At 41.6% G+C, this 19,912-nt stretch overlaps 1 protein-coding gene across 1 annotated transcript; it reads left to right on the top strand.

Annotated features, from left to right (window-relative positions):
• Positions 1–6,430: 6,430 nt before the first annotated feature.
• Positions 6,431–19,698, top strand: gmeb1 (glucocorticoid modulatory element binding protein 1). Its single transcript, XM_080485667.1, has 10 exons — positions 6,431–6,490; positions 10,101–10,284; positions 10,360–10,412; positions 10,513–10,628; positions 11,307–11,410; positions 11,944–12,092; positions 13,037–13,162; positions 13,244–13,381; positions 13,547–13,684; positions 16,488–19,698. Exons 2-10 carry the CDS (start codon positions 10,151–10,153, stop codon positions 17,318–17,320), a joined length of 1,791 nt encoding a protein of 596 aa, XP_080341793.1. The 5' UTR covers positions 6,431–6,490; positions 10,101–10,150; the 3' UTR covers positions 17,321–19,698.
• Positions 19,699–19,912: the final 214 nt, after the last annotated feature.

The raw sequence follows: 19,912 nt of genomic DNA on the forward strand, positions 1-19,912 counted from the left end.
GGATACTTTTAGCTTAGTTTAGCTTAGCTTAGCTTAGCTTAGCATTAAGGCCCACAACAGTTCACAGAGCTTTAGTATTTAATAAATCAGACTGTCTAATGTCCCAATATGGGTCGTTGCGTCCGCTGTACGAAAACCGCTGAAAGGCCATTTTTAGCAAGTCATTGCCTACCTAGCTTTCCCAGGCTAACTAAATTGTGTAGCCTAGCATGAACATGTATTCCTTTTCAACTTCCAACGAATTCTTCTCACACTTGAATTTCACAACAAATTAGAAAGTAATGGTTACAAGGCAGTTTATCAGTGTATTCAAAGATTTATGTTTGACCTGCTGTCACTGACTTTTGCCGTAACTCTTACCGATACCGCTACGTTAGCTAGGCTAATAATTCCGCCGTCCGTTCAGTCTTTATGCTAAGCTAAGCTAAGCAAGAAGCTTTGCTCTTACACTTCGTACGCGTATCTTTCTTCGTTTCACAAAAGAGCAAACTTTTTATTAAAACTTAGCCCAAAAGATGACGTTTAAGGGAAAATGTTAATCCTGAAGTGTGAAGTGGCACTTTTGATGATTTTTTTTTGGTTGTGTTTTGTTTTTACCTTTCTAAGAGTAGTTAATGTTTTCCTAGCTTGTTCTCGGTTGGTTTATTTTGTCAATGTGAGCGACGTCTGGGCACACTAAAGCGGCGACTACCTTCAGCAGAGGATCAAGCATTCTTTGAGGTCTGCAGAGGCTTTAAACTTCACAGCTGAAATAATCTGCTGCTCATGAGCCCAGATAGACCCCCACCCCCACGCACCCCCACGCACACACACACACACACACACACACACACTCGCTCACCTTTCACCCGCATCTCACCACAAACCCTCCATTCTACGGTTTTTACGCTGCGGTCATGTGGCTGACCTGACTTTGTGGGAGTCTTTTGCGGGATCCGGCTATTGTGGTTTCAGCCTTCGGTTCAGGAATGTATTCACATGCATTGGCACCAGTCTATTATCTGGATTCATCTGCACTGTACTCTCTGTGTTTTTGTTGTTGTTGTTTTTCGTCTGGCAATCAGATGACTTCATGATCTCAGAGAGAACGTCATCGTCGGGATGCTTTGCTTTGAAATCCTGCTGTTCACTGAATGAAACCACCATCTGACAAAAAGTCCATGTCCATGTGGGACGACCTTCCTCACTTTTACCTCTCATCTAAAACAGGGTTGAATTGTATAATATCGTATGTTAATACATTGCTGTTAGTTCTCCAGTCAGGATGACTCCCTTTCTTCAGAAGTGCACATGGAGACAAGAGGGTTTCTCAAAATGGACAAACGCCGGAAAGACGTGAAGGAAAAAGTACAATTCTGAAAAGACTGAAGCAACGGGATGAGGAGAAAATAACAACTCTATATCCATCTGTGAAAAATAGCTAAATATGTAGGAGACAATATTTTCTTCTGAGATACATTAGGTGTGTGCATTCTGAGTAACGACGACAAAACCGTGTTCTCACGAGACAAGCATTTGTTGAAACAATCCTTCCAAGCCCGAGACGAGAAGATCGACGCCTCACTCCTGGCAGGAACCGGAATTAGCGCCTGGCAGCGATTAGCCTAGCTTAGCATAAGGCTGGGCAATCCAGAGAAACAGCTAGCTTGTTATTTACTGCTCTTTCTTCCAGATTATTTTGTAAATGTGCTGTGAAGTCAGGGCGGGGAAACTACAAAAAGCTTGTGTTTGTGTTTGTCATAATGTGTGAACCACGAGTGTCCAACGTTCAAGACATCGCAAAGTGTAAATATTACAACAACAAAAAAAACAATAAATCTATTTTTTCCCCCAAAAAGTAACCACTCTTTAAAATGTACTCACTGGGATACTGTTACAAGAAATTTTGAATAAGAGAAAGCTGCCGTATTCATCGAGAAGAATCATTAGCATTGTAAACAAACTGTAAAAACAATGTGATTGAAAAAGGCTGCAAAATTGAAGGACATGTTTTTTTGGGGGGGGGCTATTCACTCTGTTTTGTCAAAATTGTCAAAAACATTGTGTAATAAATGTAGACCTTTATTACATACAAACAGTAAAACTTTGGAATTATGCTCAATTTTAATGCTCCAACCCAATCAAAATGAGTTTGACACTCCTGGTTTATACAATCTGATTGCAGCTTGTTACTGTATGTACAGCAGGCAAACTGCTCAAAGTTATTGTTTTATAAAAACCCAAGATCCTTGTATGCGAACGCCATCCTTCGAATTTATGACAAATATAGTATTATCCAAAACTCAACATGCCCTATGTGAATTCTTAACCTTCCACCAAGCTTTCACTGAACAACATTCAATTGCGTGACTTGCAACGGTACAAGTTTCATTATGTTGTTGAATTGTTGCTCTGATTGAAAGAAAGAATTCTTGAGTGACTTCAAACTGTCAACCTGTGTTTCCCTTTGTTGACGATCAATAAATACAAATCATGAGTGTGGTCTTGATGCCTTCAAGGATCATACAAAGGAGTCCAGCAATTGGTCACATGCCACCCTATTGATTAAATAAATGTTATTTATTTTATATATATATATTATGTATAAAGAATTTGCCTTTTATTTGATGTGATTTCACTGATTGATTAAGGAAATAAATAAATAGATGTTGAATTAAAATTGTTGCGTCTGGATGTTTTTTTTTTTGTTTTTTGGCGTCCTCTTCTGGAAGATTGACGAAAAGCATGAACTAATTATAGTGAATGCACAGCAAGATAGTGAGGAAATTATGTGTTTCTTGTTATTATTCTTGTTATGATACACACGAGTCAAAAATGTAGCGGTAGCTCACTACCTGTGGTAGGAACTATATACGGGGGTGTTCAGGGAAGAATAATAAAGGACGGACAAGCTACAAGAATGGCCGGTCTCGCAGTTTATCTAGTTACCAAAACAATAGAACAAAAAATAAACACTTTAGATTATGCTAAACAAGATAGATTCAGTTCTCTGATTTATTTAAAATGCTTTTTTATATGTAATATGTGGTTATTAATGCAGATATGAGGAGATTTGACCCGATTTGACATGAACGCAGCACCGCGCCGGAACAGCCAATCACAGCCACGAACGTTTCAATGTCCCGCCTTTTTTAATACCCGTCATGCAGTTCGGTAAACGACTGTGCACACAAAATGGTAAAATAGTCAGCTAAAACCTTCAAATTGTACAGATAAATATAATGAGCCATAGTTGATATTCTTTATACTATCGTTTAGGTGCATATTACGGTAGTTTTATGAATTGATTCACCCGTGAGTGTGATACACGTCACTTCTAAACATATAGTGGGGCGTTCAATGGTACCGTTAAAAAGGGCTTCTGCCATGCTTGGCACAGGAGCGGTGGGGTTGTCCATCGCTGCTGCGGAATCGCTATCAAGAGATTTCGGAAGCACAATTTTTAAAAACGGGGAAGCTGGTGATCTTTTGTCCCGGCGCCCCATCTATCAATGTTGAATAAAAGCTTCCCATGACTTCAGAACTTAAAGAGGAATATATTACAAAATGTGAGTTGATCATAATAACTAGACATACTTATGTGAGGAAAGCAAGACTTGTTTGGTCTCTGGTCAGTAACAACAGAGTATCAGTATTTAGTGGTGTGACACCCACAGAGCAATATCAAGTAATTACAGGCTTGCATCAGGGATACTTTTTGGATTTTTGTTGTGTTGTGATTTTTTGCATTTGTGTTGTGTCTTTTTGTTGTGACTGTCTGCTGTTGTGTTGTGACTTTTTGTAGTTGTATTGTGTCTTTTAGTTGTGTTGTGTCTTTTGGCTTTTGTGTTGTGAGTTTTTGTTGTCGTGTTGTGGCTTTTTGCTGCTGTGTTGTGACTTTTTGTTGTGTTGTGTCTTTTTGCTGTTGTGTTGTGACTTTTTTGTTGTCGTGTTGTGTCTTTTTGCTGCTGTGTTGTGGCTTTTGCTGTTGTGTTGTGACTTTTTGTTGTCGTGTTGTGTATTGTGCTGTTGGCCCTTCTGAGCCACCGTAAAATTGCAAAGCTGGATGAATTGTGTGTTTTATGATTTTTCATTTGGTTTATTAATTAGTTGAGACCTAAAACAGAATTTGGGAATAGTTTATAGATAAACAGAAATTTTTTTTTTTTTTTATCATAATAAAAACGTTTGTTCCAACAATAATAAAACAATGTTCTCCCATACATTGCGATATCTGGAATTCTTTTCTTGAATAAAGTGTACAAAACTATCACTGCAATGAATAAGAAGCAAACATCTCAGGCAGAGTTCAGGCTGGAGCAGCATGGAGCAATGCTGAATAGAAACTAAACTAAATATTGATCTCATTGCACTGGTATCGTTCAATATCGATACCAATGTATGTATTGATATTTGGATGGATCTGCCCACCACTAGTTATTATGGTTTGACCCACTAAAACAAGTTGGTTCTTTCATCTCAGCTAAGTTAAGCAAGTTTTGTTTTGCTATTTTTAAAATTTATTTTTATTGATTGATTGATTGATTGATTTTTATTACTATTATTATTATTATTATTATTATTATTATTATTATTTATTCATTTATTTATCTATTTTTTGATTCCATGTGACATGTAATTTGCGGTATTTTTATTCTTACTGACTGTATATAAAGGTTCACTGATATGATTGAGGGAGTGGGTTGTGTGAGCGAGATTGTCCGGTGTTTTATGTCTGTCTTATTGTTGTCCAGAGTTACTCTTATTATGTATTGTGCTGGCTAGTGAAACTGCATGTCAACTGTTTTATGTTCTGTGTCTGCATGTTCTGTGTTCCTTAGGTCCGCCTTGTAAACGAGATGTTGCATCTCAAGGGGCTTTCCTTACAATAAATTCTTCTTCAAGTTGGCTTTTTAGACTCAGCTTGAGTCCGTTCTTTAGCCTGTGTTCACTGATAATATTAATAAATGTGTAAAGTTAGTGGCTTTTTGTCATCAGACTTTATGTAGTCAACATGAAACAGAGTGCTGACAAGTTCAAAAAGCGATACTCCTATCAATTTGACCCCCCAAAACATAGATACAAAGTCTGAAGGAACGCAGAAGTTTCTCATCTTTTGACCCTCCTGGAACCCAGGAGTCGGCAATCACAGCTTCAGCTGTGAAAATGAATTGTCCACAGTAGTTTTGAGTCAGTTGCTTGAACTTCACTCTGACGTAGTATGAATTGGCAGGTTGGAGGTGATTTGTTTGTCGCTTTAAATTCAAGAGTTGTTTGATGCAAACTACAATATCTGTGACTTTAGAAACAAGTGTGCTCCTCCTTCCCCTCACATTACTGACGATTCTTATTTCTCTCTACTGTTCTACGTATGGTTGTTGGGATAGGTTACTGTTACACATGTTCCAACAGATTTGCAAGAGATGCCGATGTGGCATTTAAGATGGCCGACAATATGCCCCCTTCTGCCGAATGTGAAATCTGTCCAGAGCCAGAGATCGGACATCTTTATGACTAATTTGCATTTTTTTTCTCCGAAAAACTTTCCGCAAAACAAAATTGCCTGGAACTCATCGTTTACTAGTAAGCCCATTCTGTTATTTTTGCTTTATTTACAGAAAGTGTGCTTTTTGTTCCTTTTTTAAATTTCAATAATTACAATTAGGAACACATCAAGAAAATTGCAGGTTCAATTACTGGGCGAGGCCTTTCAGTGTGGCGTTAGTATGTTCTCCATGAATTGGTGACACCAAATTGCTCCAAGGTGTGAGTGTGTGTGTGTGTGTGTGTGTTTTGTGCAGTTAGAGAAAGTTTGGTGCAGTTATTAAGTATTGGGGTGCAGCTATTAAGTATTTGCTGGATGTATTAAGTATTTGGTGAAGTTATTAAGTAGCTGGTGCAAGTATTAAGTATTTGGTGCAGTTAGAGAGAGTTTGGTGCAGTTATTAAGTATTTAGTGCAGTTATAAAGTATCTGGTGCAGGTATTAAGTATTTGGTGCATTTATTAGGAATTTGGTGCAGGTATTAAGTGTCTGGTGCAGGTATTAAGTATTTGGTGCAGTTATAAAGTATCTGGTGCAGGTATTAAGTATTTGGTGCAGTTAGAGAGAGTTTGGTGCAGTTATTAAGTATTTAGTGCAGTTATAAAGTATCTGGTGCAGGTATTAAGTATTTGGTGCATTTATTATGTATTTGGTGCAGCGGGTGAGTATTTAGTGCAGTTAGACAGTTTGGTGCGGTTATTAAGTGTTTGGTGTGGTTATTAAGTATTTGGTGCAGTTAGAGAGTGTTTGGTGCAGTCACTAAGTATCTAAGGCAGTTATTGAGGGTTTGGTGCAGTTAGTTTGAGTGTGCGGAGCGGCCGCAGTGAAGTTTTTCCCTGCTTTTTTCGGAGTTTACAGGAGCGTGAAAACAGCAGAAGCGCTGTTCTGCAGGAAGTCCATCTTGCATGGGCGCAGTGCGCATGCGCGCCGGCTCCCCACTAGTATCTATCGATGTCTTCATAAAACGGTAAGGACATCCTTACTTTATTCACCATCTCGCTTTAATAAACGTAGCCGAACGGCGGCCGGCCGCCGCGGCTCGCACGACGTTCCGAGGCGGGTTTGGCGGCCGCACCAGGGCGGCGGAGGAGCGGAGGGGAAGAGGAGGGAGGGCTCGCACCGAATGGAGGGGCAACGCCGCCGCCGCCGCCGTGCCGTTGTTTGCCGTACGTGCCGCCGCACAGGGAGACGTCATTTTGAGGGGGAGCGGAGAGTTAAAATGCAGTTACGAAGGGACGTACGGTTCACAGACGAGCGGCACGTCGCCGCCGCCGCCGCAACGACCGTCCCGCACCGCGTATCCCCGCGTTTTTCCTCCCTCGCGCCCGAAAACGTTTACAACCGCGCAGCCACGCGACAAGTTACGCCCTGGTTAGCTTTTAATGGCTGCCGAGTCCGAGCCGCCGACTGCGGCTTGAAGACGAGCCGCTGGAAAGTCGTCAAAAAGCGGGGGAACTTGGCTGAAAGGCGGGGGGGGCGGATGTTGAGCTAAACACGTTAGCATCGGGATGTTTAGCGTCAAATTGACGTAAAATAAAGCGCGGCTCGTGTAGCGTTAGCATCTGCGCCCAAACCTGACTGTTTAAAACAACTTTGCCCGTTTTAAAGCGCCTTGTTGGCTCAAGTTACCGCCAATAAAACAGAAATAAAACGGTATCTACCCTGTTAGCAGCCCATACATCCTGTCTCGTGTTTAGTTTAACCCTGCTAACTTTAATGCTAAGTTAATTTTGTTCGACTCAGGAAGTTAAACTTCTATAAAGTCACTGGACCTACCATAAATAACTTCACATTTGGCCTGATGTGTTTAAAATATGTCATTTATACTGTTATCAGCTGCAAAATACAATTTAAAAATCCATAGAACAGATCATTTAGCATTAATATGTTTAAAAAATCCAGATATTTTTCAACTATTCCTCTTTATTTTATGACTAAATATCTCTATAACAACATTAAATGACACAAATATGATCAAATAAGCTTTTGTCAGCGATCTGTGGTATAAAAGACAAATCTAAAATTATTTAGGAATTAAATAATCATAGAAATATAGCATTTTTTCAATAGAAAATGAAAGTACAATTTACAATATATGAAATCTCTTTTGAAGTCTTGCTGTACTAATTGACAGAATATGATTTTATAACTAAATATCTCAAAACCTACACTCAAAGATCTACAAATCCCTAGGAAAGAAATAATGATAAAAATTTAACAACAAAATATTTGTTCTCTTTTTCATTCTCAGAAGTGTAATGGAAGGAAAAATGCCCCCAAATAACCTTAAACTTTTCCATTACAGGACATGGAAAAATGGATACAATTGCCCAATTTGATCTTAAGTGGGCTGAAACAGGAGAATTGTCGAATAAATAACATTGTGAAACAACTTAAACCATTCTAAAGTGCCATGTTGGCTCAAATTTTCACCAATAAAACAAAAATGGACTTAAAACAGTCTATACATCTTGTCTCGTGTTTAGTTTAACCCTGCTAACTTTAATGCTAAGTTAATATTGTTCCACTCAAGAAGTTAAACTTCTGTAACGTCACTGGGCCACACATCATAAATTAATAAACATTTAGCGTGATGATTTTAAAATGTCATATTTATGCTGTTACCAGCTGCAAAATACATTTAAAAGTACACAAAACATGTAATTTAGTATTAAAATACTCATATTTTCCAACCGTGCCTCCTCTATGAATATAAAGATCATTATTTATTACTAAATTTCTCTAAAACAACATTAAATGACTCAGAAATGCCTGAAATAAGCTTTCATCAGGTATAAAAGAAAAACCTAAAACTCTCTAGGAATAAAGTATAGCATATTTTCAATCGAAAATCAAAGTACAATTCACAAAATATTAATTCTCCTTTTGAAGTCTTGCTGTATTAATTGAAAGAATATGATTTTTATACCTAAATATCTTTAAAACAACACTCAAAGAATCACTGGTTTAAAAACAAACCTGAAAATCCATAGGTAAAGAAATGATGATGGAAATATAGCATCTTTTTGATTGAAAATCAAAGTACAACAACAATGGATACTTCTTTTAAATGCACCAAATAACTCTAAAAATGTCATGAAAAGGACATGAAAAATGGACAGTTGCCCAATTTGACCGACAATTCGACAGTCAGCCGAATCAGCAAAATAGTTCCATAAATTACATTTGCTGGGACAACTCCAAATGTTAACTGTTTTACTGCAAATCATATTTATTAATATATTTAGTATACATTATAAAAAAGTTTAGTTTTTGTTTGATATCTTGTCACAAAACCTCTACAAACAGATTAAGAAGGACTAATAGATAAGAAATAGAAAAATGCCACCAATCACTCCCAAAAGTCGTCCCCCGACAAAATGAACATGACGTTTTAAGAAGTTGCGCATTTTGATTCTAAGTTGCAAAATAGTAGCATGAATAACATTTCCGACAACTACAAATGTTTTAAAATGATTTAAATGTTTTTATTCCTATTCTAATCAGGGGTTTTATATTTGGAAATATATATGCATGTGTGTGTGTGTGTGTGTGTGTGTGTGTGTGTGTGTGTGTGTGTGTGTGTATATAATGTATTGATATAGCTACGTTGGTGTACACATGTGATTGCTCATAAGATTGAAATATCAAATGCCTGGAATGAATTAATAACAATCATTAAAAAAAAAAGTATGAACACATTATGAAAAGGTTTACATTTAGTTTGATTTCTTTTCACGAAACCTCAACAAGCATTTCATCATTATGTCATTTTTAAGTACGCTTCCTGGTGTAAAATACATCAAAAACTAAATCAAAACATAAAAAACATTAGTAGGTTGGTCATATTTTGATTTCCAGCTTCAAAGTACTTGACTGATACTTTTAAGTTTAATAATATTAATATATTCAATGTTGACCTATTCTGTGTGTATATATCTATATATCTATCTATATCTATATCTATATCTATATATATATATATATATATATATATATATATATATATATAGTTTTTGTTTTTTTAATTAAACAAAACTTTATAACCAAAGACTCACATTCATGTAGGTTTCTTGGGGTTTATTCAACATGCTGTTTAATGCCTAGTTAAATTGCTCAACAAGCAATCGTAAAATTACTTGGGGAAATTTCTGGGAATTAAATATTGATGGGGGGAAGAAAAAAAATCACAACAACAAAGTGTTGGCTCTGTTCGGGACTAATAAAGTAAACCTTACTTTGTTATTTTCACACTTTTCCAGATCATCCCATTGACCATCATCGTCATTGTTCACACGCATCCATTCTTTACTGTTTTCCAAATGGCTGATAGCTTTAAGACGACACAGTCGTGAATTAATATTTCAATTTAAAGATCCATATGAAGATGAAAGTAACTCCCTATTTGACAAAACAAACTGATTTCTCTAATTTGCCCGCAATGTGGACGTATTGCAGTCATAATCCTGAAAAGTAACGATCCATTAAAAGAATATCAGCCCGAACAAATAGTACCACTGGATGAGGAGAGAAGTTGCAGATATTCACGTCACCATTAAATCTCATTCGCCTTCTAGATGAACAAAGCCCAGGACCGCTGTTGCTCTAGTCTCCTCTCGTGAGTGTGATGGCGACCGCCGAAGAGGTCACCGTGTCCATGGGCGAGGTGGTGATGGTGAAGGCCGAGGACGAAGACGACGGAGACCCCAACAACACCAGCAAGACTCAGGTCATCCTCCAGCTCCAGCAGATCGCCACAGGGTACGTCCCGAAACGAGGCCGCTGCCCTCCGTCTCTTGACATCGACTACGTGTTTGACCGTGTTCTTTGTTCCAGAGACGAATCTGCCGAGACGAACGCCGCCGTCATGGCTGTCGAACACCATCCAGGTACGACACGTTTGAGACACGCTGGTTTCTTTTGTTTTGTTATTTTGTACAAAATCGCTTCGGAAAGTGTCAACGGATCATCGTCTCTTCGTCCCGGCAGAACAAATGGAAGGAGAAGACGTGGAAATCGGATGTCCCATCACATGCGGCGACAGTAAAGCCATGCTGCTGCTGAAGAAGTTTGTGTGTCCGGGAATCAACGTGAAGTGTGTGAAGGTTTGTGCTGTTGAGTTGAGTTCATTGTGCCTTTAGTTTGTTCATATGCTCTTTGTGGCAAGTAGTTGTTCACAACAAACCCGTGACGTGTTTTGATGGAAGAACAGCATGGAAGCATGTTTATGGGCTCAAATTTAATTCCCACGATCTACAGGCTACAATCTGTAGCAGGGGTCAGCAGCCCAATGCTCTGGAGCCACATGAGTATTTTTATTTATTTTATTTATTATTTTATTAAATTTTTTATAAAAGAATTTATATGTATTTATTTATTTGTATTTATTATTTCTGCACACAAATTTTCAAAACGATGTTTAATTCTTGGCTAAAAAGGGCTTTTATTAAAACGCACAACTAAAAGTGCTAAAATGGGGGAAAATAGCTAAAACTGCTTTAAAACCCTGAAATGACTAGAATTTCTCAAAGAAAAGGGGCTAAAAAATGGTCAAACAAACCTCACGTAAAGGAGGCCTTATTGTTGGATCTGATTTTGTCGCTCAACCGGTGCGATCCAGTTTAAATAAATGAGAAACAGTAGTGACTTTTCTTAAACAAGAGATGTTTTTGAATATAGGGCAGAACAAAAAGTGACCTCTCGATAGAAATGCAACAGAAACCGATTGAAGGATGGAAGCGTTTCCTGCCGTTACACCTCACCTGCTCTCTCTTCCTCCCCAGTATGAAGACCAGCTGATCAGCCCCAAGCAGTTTGTGCACATCTCTGGAAAGGCCACCCTGAAGGACTGGAAGAGAGCCATCCGGATGGGAGGAGTCATGCTCAGGTGAGGAGGTGAACCGCACTCCACAGGCTCCTCCCTCCCTACTGAGCTTTAAGTGACTTTATAATAGCTCCTGTTTTAAACTTTCCATCTCCTCGATGGCTGGAAATAGATTCCTCTATGAGGATAGCTCCAGCCGTCACTATTAAAAGTGTATGAAATGACAACGTATTCCGCGGGATGCTTCTTGTGGTGGAAAATTGGACTTTCCAAAGATCCCTTCGCCTCCGAAGAGGTTTGTTTTTACTTTTTTTGGCCTCTTTTGGCTCATCAGCAAACAGCAAACACGTCCAGATTTCGAAAACATACCGACATTTTCCTGCAGCCGCTGCACTGCTCCAGATATTTGGGGCATGAATCAGCCGTTACGCTTCACGCATTACGACTCCCAAACAAGCAGGAGAAGCGAACTGAAGTCGCACTTCCCACCTCAGACTTGCAGAAAGTCACGAATCAAAACACGTCAGCCGGCATCAGGAGAATAAAAAAGGATTTAAAAAAAAAAAATAAATTGTGTCTCCTGCTTGTTTCTGCAGAAAAATGATGGATTCTGGGCAGCTGGACTTCTACCAGCACAGCACGCTGTGCACCAACACGTGTCGCAGCACCAAGTTCGACCTTCTCATCAGCAACACGCGCTTCCCTCCGGACGGCAGCGGGCTGACCACGCCCACATCCTCCCAAGGTGAGAGAGAATATAGGATACACAAGTGTCCAGGCTTTTAATGGACCGAAATCATACCAAGACGGACGGTCACACACCGAGGCCCCGTTTACGCGTGTTTTCCCCCGTTTCCGTGGATACGGAGTTGTGAGCGTTTTCAAAAATTTCCCAGTTGCCTCTCCTTGCATATTTAAAGAATTCCTGATAAGTATTGTTTCAGGAAAAAACTGCTACTATCATAATAATCATGGTACAGTATTTACTTTTTTTTTTGTGTGTGTGTTCATTTTTAAACAGGATCAACAACAAAGTGAAAAGGAAATTTAACAGTCAAAATTCAGAATCTTTCAGAGTAAATATATTTCGTTCCAGTAGTACGACGGCTTGACTCATCCAGTAAATGCAATGACAAAAAGCAAATGGAAAAGACAAAGACAAAACAGGAGAAGCATTGACAAAATGGAATAAGCAAAGACAGGATAGTAAAAGACTATGACTACCTTTGTATATTTTTTGTATTATTGATTCTCTTTATATTTCCTATTAATTTCGGCACTCCTGTGATTCCATAGTAATCCAGTGGCTTAACGTTAAAATAAGGAACTGATAAACTAATACTTGAAATATACTGAAAGATATAAAACAAGCAACTGATCTGACAACACAGGAATTAATAGTTATGGAAATAAAGTGGACGAACAATCACAGGGAATATACTGAAAATAAAGGCAAATAAGTTAAATAAAAGTTAAATAATTTAATTAATTTAATTCAACATCTCTAACTTATTCTATTACCAGCCACTAGAGGGGGATGAAGAGATATACCTAGAGAATGGTGGCATTAGTTAGCTCAGCAACACAGGTTTTGATTCTACTGACCTAGTATACTATTCCATACTACACAACTTGTACATTACATTCAGGCTGCAAGTTACATGCCATAATTTGTGGTTTCCATTTCAGCCCAGGTGGTTCTGGGTAACGGCGGGGCAGCCGGCGAGGACAAAGCCGAGGCCCTGAGCGTGAAGACGGACTGGAGCTCGAACTCACTGGAGGCTGCAGACAAGAAGAGCTCCAGTGAGATCTCTGGTGAGCGAGATCACACACACACACACACACACACACACACACGGATCACGAGCAGATCGTGACTCTGACTCCTCCCCCCAGAGGACACGCTGAACTTCTGGAAAGGCATCGCTGACGTGGGCTTACTGGGCGAGGTCGTGACCAATATCAACACGGAGCTGCTGCAGCTGCTGAACGGCGTGCAGCAGCGCCGGGATCCCGCCGCGCTGCAAGACTCAGGTACGCACAACCCATGCGAGAGCTAGGGAAAGAAAGAACAAACTCAGCCGCCGGCTTGCGTCGCGGCGGCAAGGGAGGGACTTCCTGTGCACGACAGCCGAATTTGTTCCTCCCTTTCTGACTGACCTGAGTGACCCTTTTGATCGATTGCCGCACTGATCCCAGATTCCTGTCTGGTAGAGGTGGCGGTGCTCAGTAACCTCGCCCAAGTCTTCGGCCTGCTCGACTCGGTCAAGAAGATCGTGCAGCGGCGGCGGCAGGAGACGGATCCCAGCCAGGAGCACGTCCTCAGCGCGCTCAGCAGTGAGTACAGCTTCTCGCCTCCCGACAGCAAAACTCCTCGCGTAGTTTTTAATTCCACCCGGCGCTGCGATAAAACTCATCGCAACGGAAGATCCAGAGAATGGAGCTCCTTCTGTTCACAGTTGGTCATTTTAATTGTTACTTGGGGAGCCGTTACCACATGGGCGTGACGCACGGCTGGAATAGAAACAGCAGGAATTAACACTCTGGCTTTTGTTCGCCTGCGAGTAAGAAAAATCGGAACAAACAAGAGTGGAAACAGTATGATTTCATTCTGCAAAGGGAGTAAAATTGACTTGAATTATTTACTGATGCTTCAAATGGAAGCAACGTTGGTGTAAAATTGTTCCTCTGGCTCAGACTCGTCACTCAAATTCAGTTGGAGAAACAGATAGAATAGATTGATTTTTGGTTGAAATTCAAAATTGTTCAAAAACATTCTCGTCTCTATTCAAGTGAGTAAAGCAGCGAAGCCAGAATTCACGTTCGTCCTTCTAGAAAACATGCTGAGGCATAATGTGGCCCTCTGACAGTCTGAAACTTTAGTGGTCCTCACAATCACGCCAGTTACACCCCGCTATAAAGAATAGCGCTCAGAAATGGTTGCTTTTGACATGATCTGGAATAATAAAGTAAAAAGGAGCAAGTGAAGAGTTTAACTTCAGCTCCGGCGCCACAAACACTTCAAACCAAAGTAGTGCAACTCGCGTCAAGAGAATTTATCTTTCACACAGAAGAAACTAAAGTGTTTCATGCACACAGTGGATAAAACTGAAGCTTATTGCTGAGTAACAAACAGAACACAGTGTCATGTGATCCTGATTGATCCGAGCTTGACGTCTGTGCAGACAGAGTATTCATGTTCCCTCCCTTCACTGTGCTCCGGATGACTTTGGATTTCTACTACCTTCATAAACTCGTCAAAGAATCAAAGTCGCATAAAAATCAAAACCGCTCGGAGGTCTGCGCGGTGACAAGAATCGTATTCCGATTAACCTCGCAGCTCTTATTTAACCCAGCGTGAAGGCAAATGGAAAGTTTGTTTACGCCAAACACTGATGGAGAATCAATGGCGGAGCCGCAACGCCTCAACAACCCGCCTCAGTTTCACTGTTTGCATTCCAGAGGAGGAGTGATGCGTCGGCGAAACGTGACCACAGGTTGTTTTTCACGACGGCCCCCAAACTCCTGTTTTTCTAAGTTGAGGCTCTGCTTCAGTTCCCTGGAATGAATCACCTTAAATGCTTCTTTCTTAAATGGAGCCGAATCTCCTACCGGTCATGCATCAGCTTAGTTTCCCCCCGTTAAGACCTTTTCCTCACTCTCGACATTTCCTGAGGCTCTGGAGGTTTTCGGGATGTTTATTATCCAACAAAACTTTTCTAACTTCCAAAGTGTTCTTGACCCCAGTCAGTCCCGGGGTCATTGTGTAAAAACACAATGACCCCGGTCAGTCCCGGGGTCATTGTGTTTTTACACAGAAATTGACAGAAACTCGTCTGTACAGTAAAATACACCACGGGCAGATTGGGATTGTGTTCTCAGATCAGCTCATTTGGTCACTGAAGTGTTGCAAGTCAATGTTGGAAAATAAATTTACATTTATTGGGGACGCAGTTTACCGAGCAAGGGCAAATAGTCAATATTTTAGTTTCGTTTTTTTTGGTGGAAAATAGCAAAAAATTCATTTTAACCATCATTTCCAGACTATAATCAGCTGCTTTCTTCACACGCTTTGAACCCTGCTGCTTAATCAATGACGTGACTAATTTATGGATTTTCACGGGTTAACGGGCTTCATACCGCCGATACTTTTGGCCTCGTCACATCAGACCAATGAAATTGTTTTTCATTTGTTCGCTTCAATTACCGGTAAATCAAACACTCACACTGAATTCCTCAGATCAGTCGTTCTGCGCTTCCTGTGTAAATGGCCCCCCGGGTGATGAGTTCAGGTGCATCACTTAACTCCGACCTGCTGGCCGACCAATCGTCCTCCTGAGAATCACAATCATCAAATATTCGATAAAATACTTTAATACTATATCAACAGAGATAAAACCCTCTGTTTGTGTATTTTTGCTGTAATTTACTTGCTCGCTTTCTCTCTCTCTCTCTCTCTCTCTCTCTCTCTCTCTCTCTCTCTCTCTCTCTCTCTCTCTCTCTCTCTCTCTCTCTCTCTCTCTCTCTCTCTCTCTCTCATTTGGACATGAATTTGAGTGTTGGGATCTCGAACATAAAATTTTTTTGGAGTCTAAATAGTGTGAAAGTAAAATAATGATTTATTTTATATGCCAACCCAAAAAGAGCAAACGATTCATTCTGGTGAAACTGGAGGTGTCCTTTAATATCATACTAGGGCTTTTAACTTGAAACTGTCACACGACATCAAGAGATTCAGTCAAACAAGTTTGTTTTTCCCAGAAGACTACCCAATGATAAATTAGCTTTTGCTCATTTTCTTGTGACTTTTGTACTTTTCATCCTGTAATGGATTCCAGTTCCAAACTTAAGAATCAAGAATGTGAATCAATGTGTTTACGCTTGCAAATTCATCGCGTGGCCGCAGCGTTTGAATACTAAATATTTAAAAGACGGATGACATTTTTTATTGAGTCGGTGTTTATGTTGTGGTATTGGGTTTGACATTTGCCGGCTCCGTCGCACCCACTGGGTCTGATGAATATTGACAGGAAGAGATCGATATCAGCCGCGCAGACTCCGATCTGGCCCGGAGTAAAAAGAGCGTGTGCTGCTGGGTGATGGTTTGCTGATTGGCCGGGCCGTGATTTTGTCTCTGTAGATCTGGAGGTGCAGCTGGAGGAGCAGAAGAAGCAGCAGCAGGTTCGAGCCTTCCTCTCCTGCCCGCAGCCGGCCAAGAGCAAGACCCCCACCAAGCGTCCCACCAAACGGCCGCGTCTGCAGAGGCCTGCCTCCACCACCACGCTCCTCGCCTCGCCCGTCAGCCAGCAGGCGGCGCTGCAGCCGCAGCAGTTCACCGTCCTCTCGCCCATCTCGCTCTCCTCCGTGGGGCAGCCGTTCACGGTGGCCGGCCTGCCCATCGCCTCGCTGGCGCAGTCGTCCAACACGGTCACGCTGCTGCCGGCCGGATCGCAGCTCTTCACCCGCTACATGGTGACCGGCGACGGGAAGGCAGACACCATCACACTGCACCCGTCGTCGGGCCTCACGCTCGTGGGCACGGCCGCCATGCAGGACTCCAGCCAGCTGGGGGCGGTGATGAGCCCCGTGGAGCTGGTGCACCTGAGCCAGCAGGCCGGCACCGCCGAGATGGTCCCCATCGAGGGCCACATGGTGGACGGCACCATGCTGGTGCAGCAGGAGGTGCTGCAGGGTGAGGTGGAGGGCGGCCAGGAGCACACGGTCATCGAGATCAACCCGGCGCCGGTGGAGCAGGCGCTGGGGATGATGGAGCTGCAGCTGACCAGGGACTCAGACAGGGACGGCATGGTGACGGAGGGCGGGATGGAGGTGACGGAGGAGACGCAGTGCCACGTACAGGAGGTGCAGACCGAGGGGGTTCAGGGGCTGCAGCTGGACGCCAACGGTCAGCTGTCCAACGTGCAGATAGTGGTGATCGAGGACAGTACTCAGGAACATGGCGAGGTCAAATGAGGCGCGGCAGGTATGGACGCGCCGATCCGGCCATCACGGACTTGTCAAAGTGTAAATACACAGAATTTCCAAATCGCTTGGGCCTAAGTCCAAACCTGGAGTGTGTGTGTACATGCTTCTGTTCACAGGTTCATTGACAGGGAATCAAAAAGAAGCGTGGAAAAGTCCAGTGTGTCTTGGTTATAGCTGGTTTATGACAACTTTGTATTTATTTATTGTTTTGGTCATTATTTCTGTTGAAGCCTTAAACCCAGGGACAAAGTGACATGGATGAAAAAAGATCACAGCAGAGACTCGTAAACAAACCTGCCAGGGACACAAACCCAAACATCCATCACAGTTTACAAACTGTTATTGACCCGCATGCAAGTTTTCTGTTTCTCGAACCTGAAATAGTTTTCTGTTCTTTCTAATTAGAATTGATGGAGTTTAAGTCACAGCAGCTTCACACAGGACACAACAACATTCACACTGTTTCAACAGAGACTAACGCATTCTGGTGTCCGGTACGACACAACCCAGTCACATTAAACCCTTTTTCAGCTCGACTAAAGTCTAAATGGTTAAAGTTGGTTTGGAAGTAATCCGACCTCTCCTGATGGAAGGTCTTGGTTTGTTTGCCTGATGCTGGAAGACCGTTTTCTGACTTCTCCAAATGAAGAACCCTGAGAAAGCAATAACCTTCGACTTTAGACTCCAGTCAAACTCCATTGAGGTCAACTTGGAAGCAAACTGACTCTGAATAGCAGACCATCAGGTTGGTCAGAATTCATTTGGGGAAAAAAAACCAGAGACGGATTCCTTGAGGTAGAACGTTGGTTATTTTAGATATGCTGTTGCAAAATCCCCCGAAGGACAAGTGTCACCAGACAGTTTGGTTGCTGGAGAAGAAACGAAGGGATCTGCTGGAACAGGTCCGATCCACGACCACTTTGATCTCAGATACGACGGGGCACCTTCAGAGGTCCTGAGTGTGAGGCTGCCTTCAAACTGAACCCTGGAACCTCTGGGTCTGCTTGTGCAACCCCAGGGTTTAGGAATCCACTCACAAGTTCATGCTCAAGTATTAAAATCCAACTTATTCCGGCCCCTGTTTGGCAGTTTCACCTGGCAGTGTGTTTCCTTTTTGACGAGACGACGACGAAGCGCCTCTGTTGGAAGGTCACAGGTTAGTCGAGAAACGAGTTTATCTCCACCTCTTCGACTTCTACACTCTTCCATTAGCTCCACCTGCAGCAGCCAGGTACCTCTCTAATCTCTCCAATCTGTGAGCCTCCCAAACAACTTGCTGCTTCTGACCGACTCAAGGAATCATGACGCGAAACTGAACGCAGACATGACAATGAAGTTCGACAGATATTTAAGTCTGCATGTTGTAAGACATGTTTCTAAAAGTCTGAGACATAAAGCATTCGTCACAAACCTGTTTTAGGCAACACCACTAGCTGGTTGGTTATTACTGAAACAAAAGGTCAGGGAACGGCGGGTCTTTTACAACGTCGGTTCCCAAGAATCACCTTGGACGTCTCTCCACGTGTTCACTTCATATATACACCAAAAAGTAATCCCATAATATATTGAATCACGGAAAAGCCGTTTAGTTTTTTTGTTGCGGCGTTCTTTATTCTTTCAGGGAAACAGTTGGGAGTCACTTCACAATGTGTTGAAGTTCTGGTTAAAATTGATTTGTGGAATAATCATCCCAAATTTGTTTTGGCCTCCACTGATCCACATAATGACCAAAACACAGGAAATACCAGCAGCGATGTCATAAACCGCTCCGACTAGGACAAAGGCAGTGTTACTATAACTGAACAGTGGGGCGATTTGGGTGCAGCTGATTGGTTGAGCGTCTAATCCCAGGAAGAGAATCCGTCGGGCTCGTTTTACCAGGAAACAGTATTTTGACCAGAGGTGGGATGAATTGCACTGTTGGTGGTGTGGTCGTGTGGCTTTTTGTTTTGCACTGTGTGGCGTCCTCGCAGGTCCGCCAACATTGATGCTTCCTCTCTGCTGTTCCTCCATTTTGCCTTTTTATTGCAAACTTTTTGTTTTGTATTTCTCTGTGCCACTGATGACGATGATGAACTACTGGGTGGCTATTTCAAGTCAGGATGTGTACAAAACAAATATATATATATCCTTAATGTAAAACTTGCCTGTATTTTACATTTGTAAAGTAGCTTGTTATTTATTAGTTTTTTTAAGCAGAGGTTTTCTCTGCTGCAGGTGCAAACACATTAATTTAAGCTTTTTTGGGGGGTTCCAGCTCCAAACGACCTGTTGAAGACTTGTGCTTTTTCAGTAATTTAATTTAAACCGATGAGGGTATTTGTATACTGACTTTGTAATGTGTTTTAATATCAGATTAAAACTTGAAAAAATAAAAACATGCATGGTTGTTGCGTAGTTTCTCCACTGGAGGGCGCTGTGTGCTCGCTGCTCGACGGCCTGGCAGAGAGAGGCTGTATGAGTAGAAGGTGGAAACAGTCACAGGTTTATTACATTTCATCTCTTCTTGTGGAACCTGATGCTCAGAGAGGCAGAAGATGTACACGCACAAAACAAAACCCCGGTGTTTACACGGCGGGG

This window comes from Lipophrys pholis (genome assembly GCF_963383615.2).
Source record: "Lipophrys pholis genome assembly, chromosome: 17".
Lineage (NCBI taxonomy): Eukaryota > Metazoa > Chordata > Actinopteri > Blenniiformes > Blenniidae > Lipophrys > Lipophrys pholis.

Excerpts from the sequence above, each read along its gene's own strand:
- gmeb1 (XM_080485667.1), top strand. The coding sequence starts at position 10,151 with ATGGCGACCGCCGAAGAGGTCACCGTGTCCATGGGCGAGGTGGTGATG. Across the intron at positions 10,629-11,306 it reads TCAACGTGAAGTGTGTGAAG|TATGAAGACCAGCTGATCAG; the intron begins GTTTGTGCTGTT and ends CTTCCTCCCCAG. Across the intron at positions 13,685-16,487 it reads CGTCCTCAGCGCGCTCAGCA|ATCTGGAGGTGCAGCTGGAG; the intron begins GTGAGTACAGCT and ends TTGTCTCTGTAG.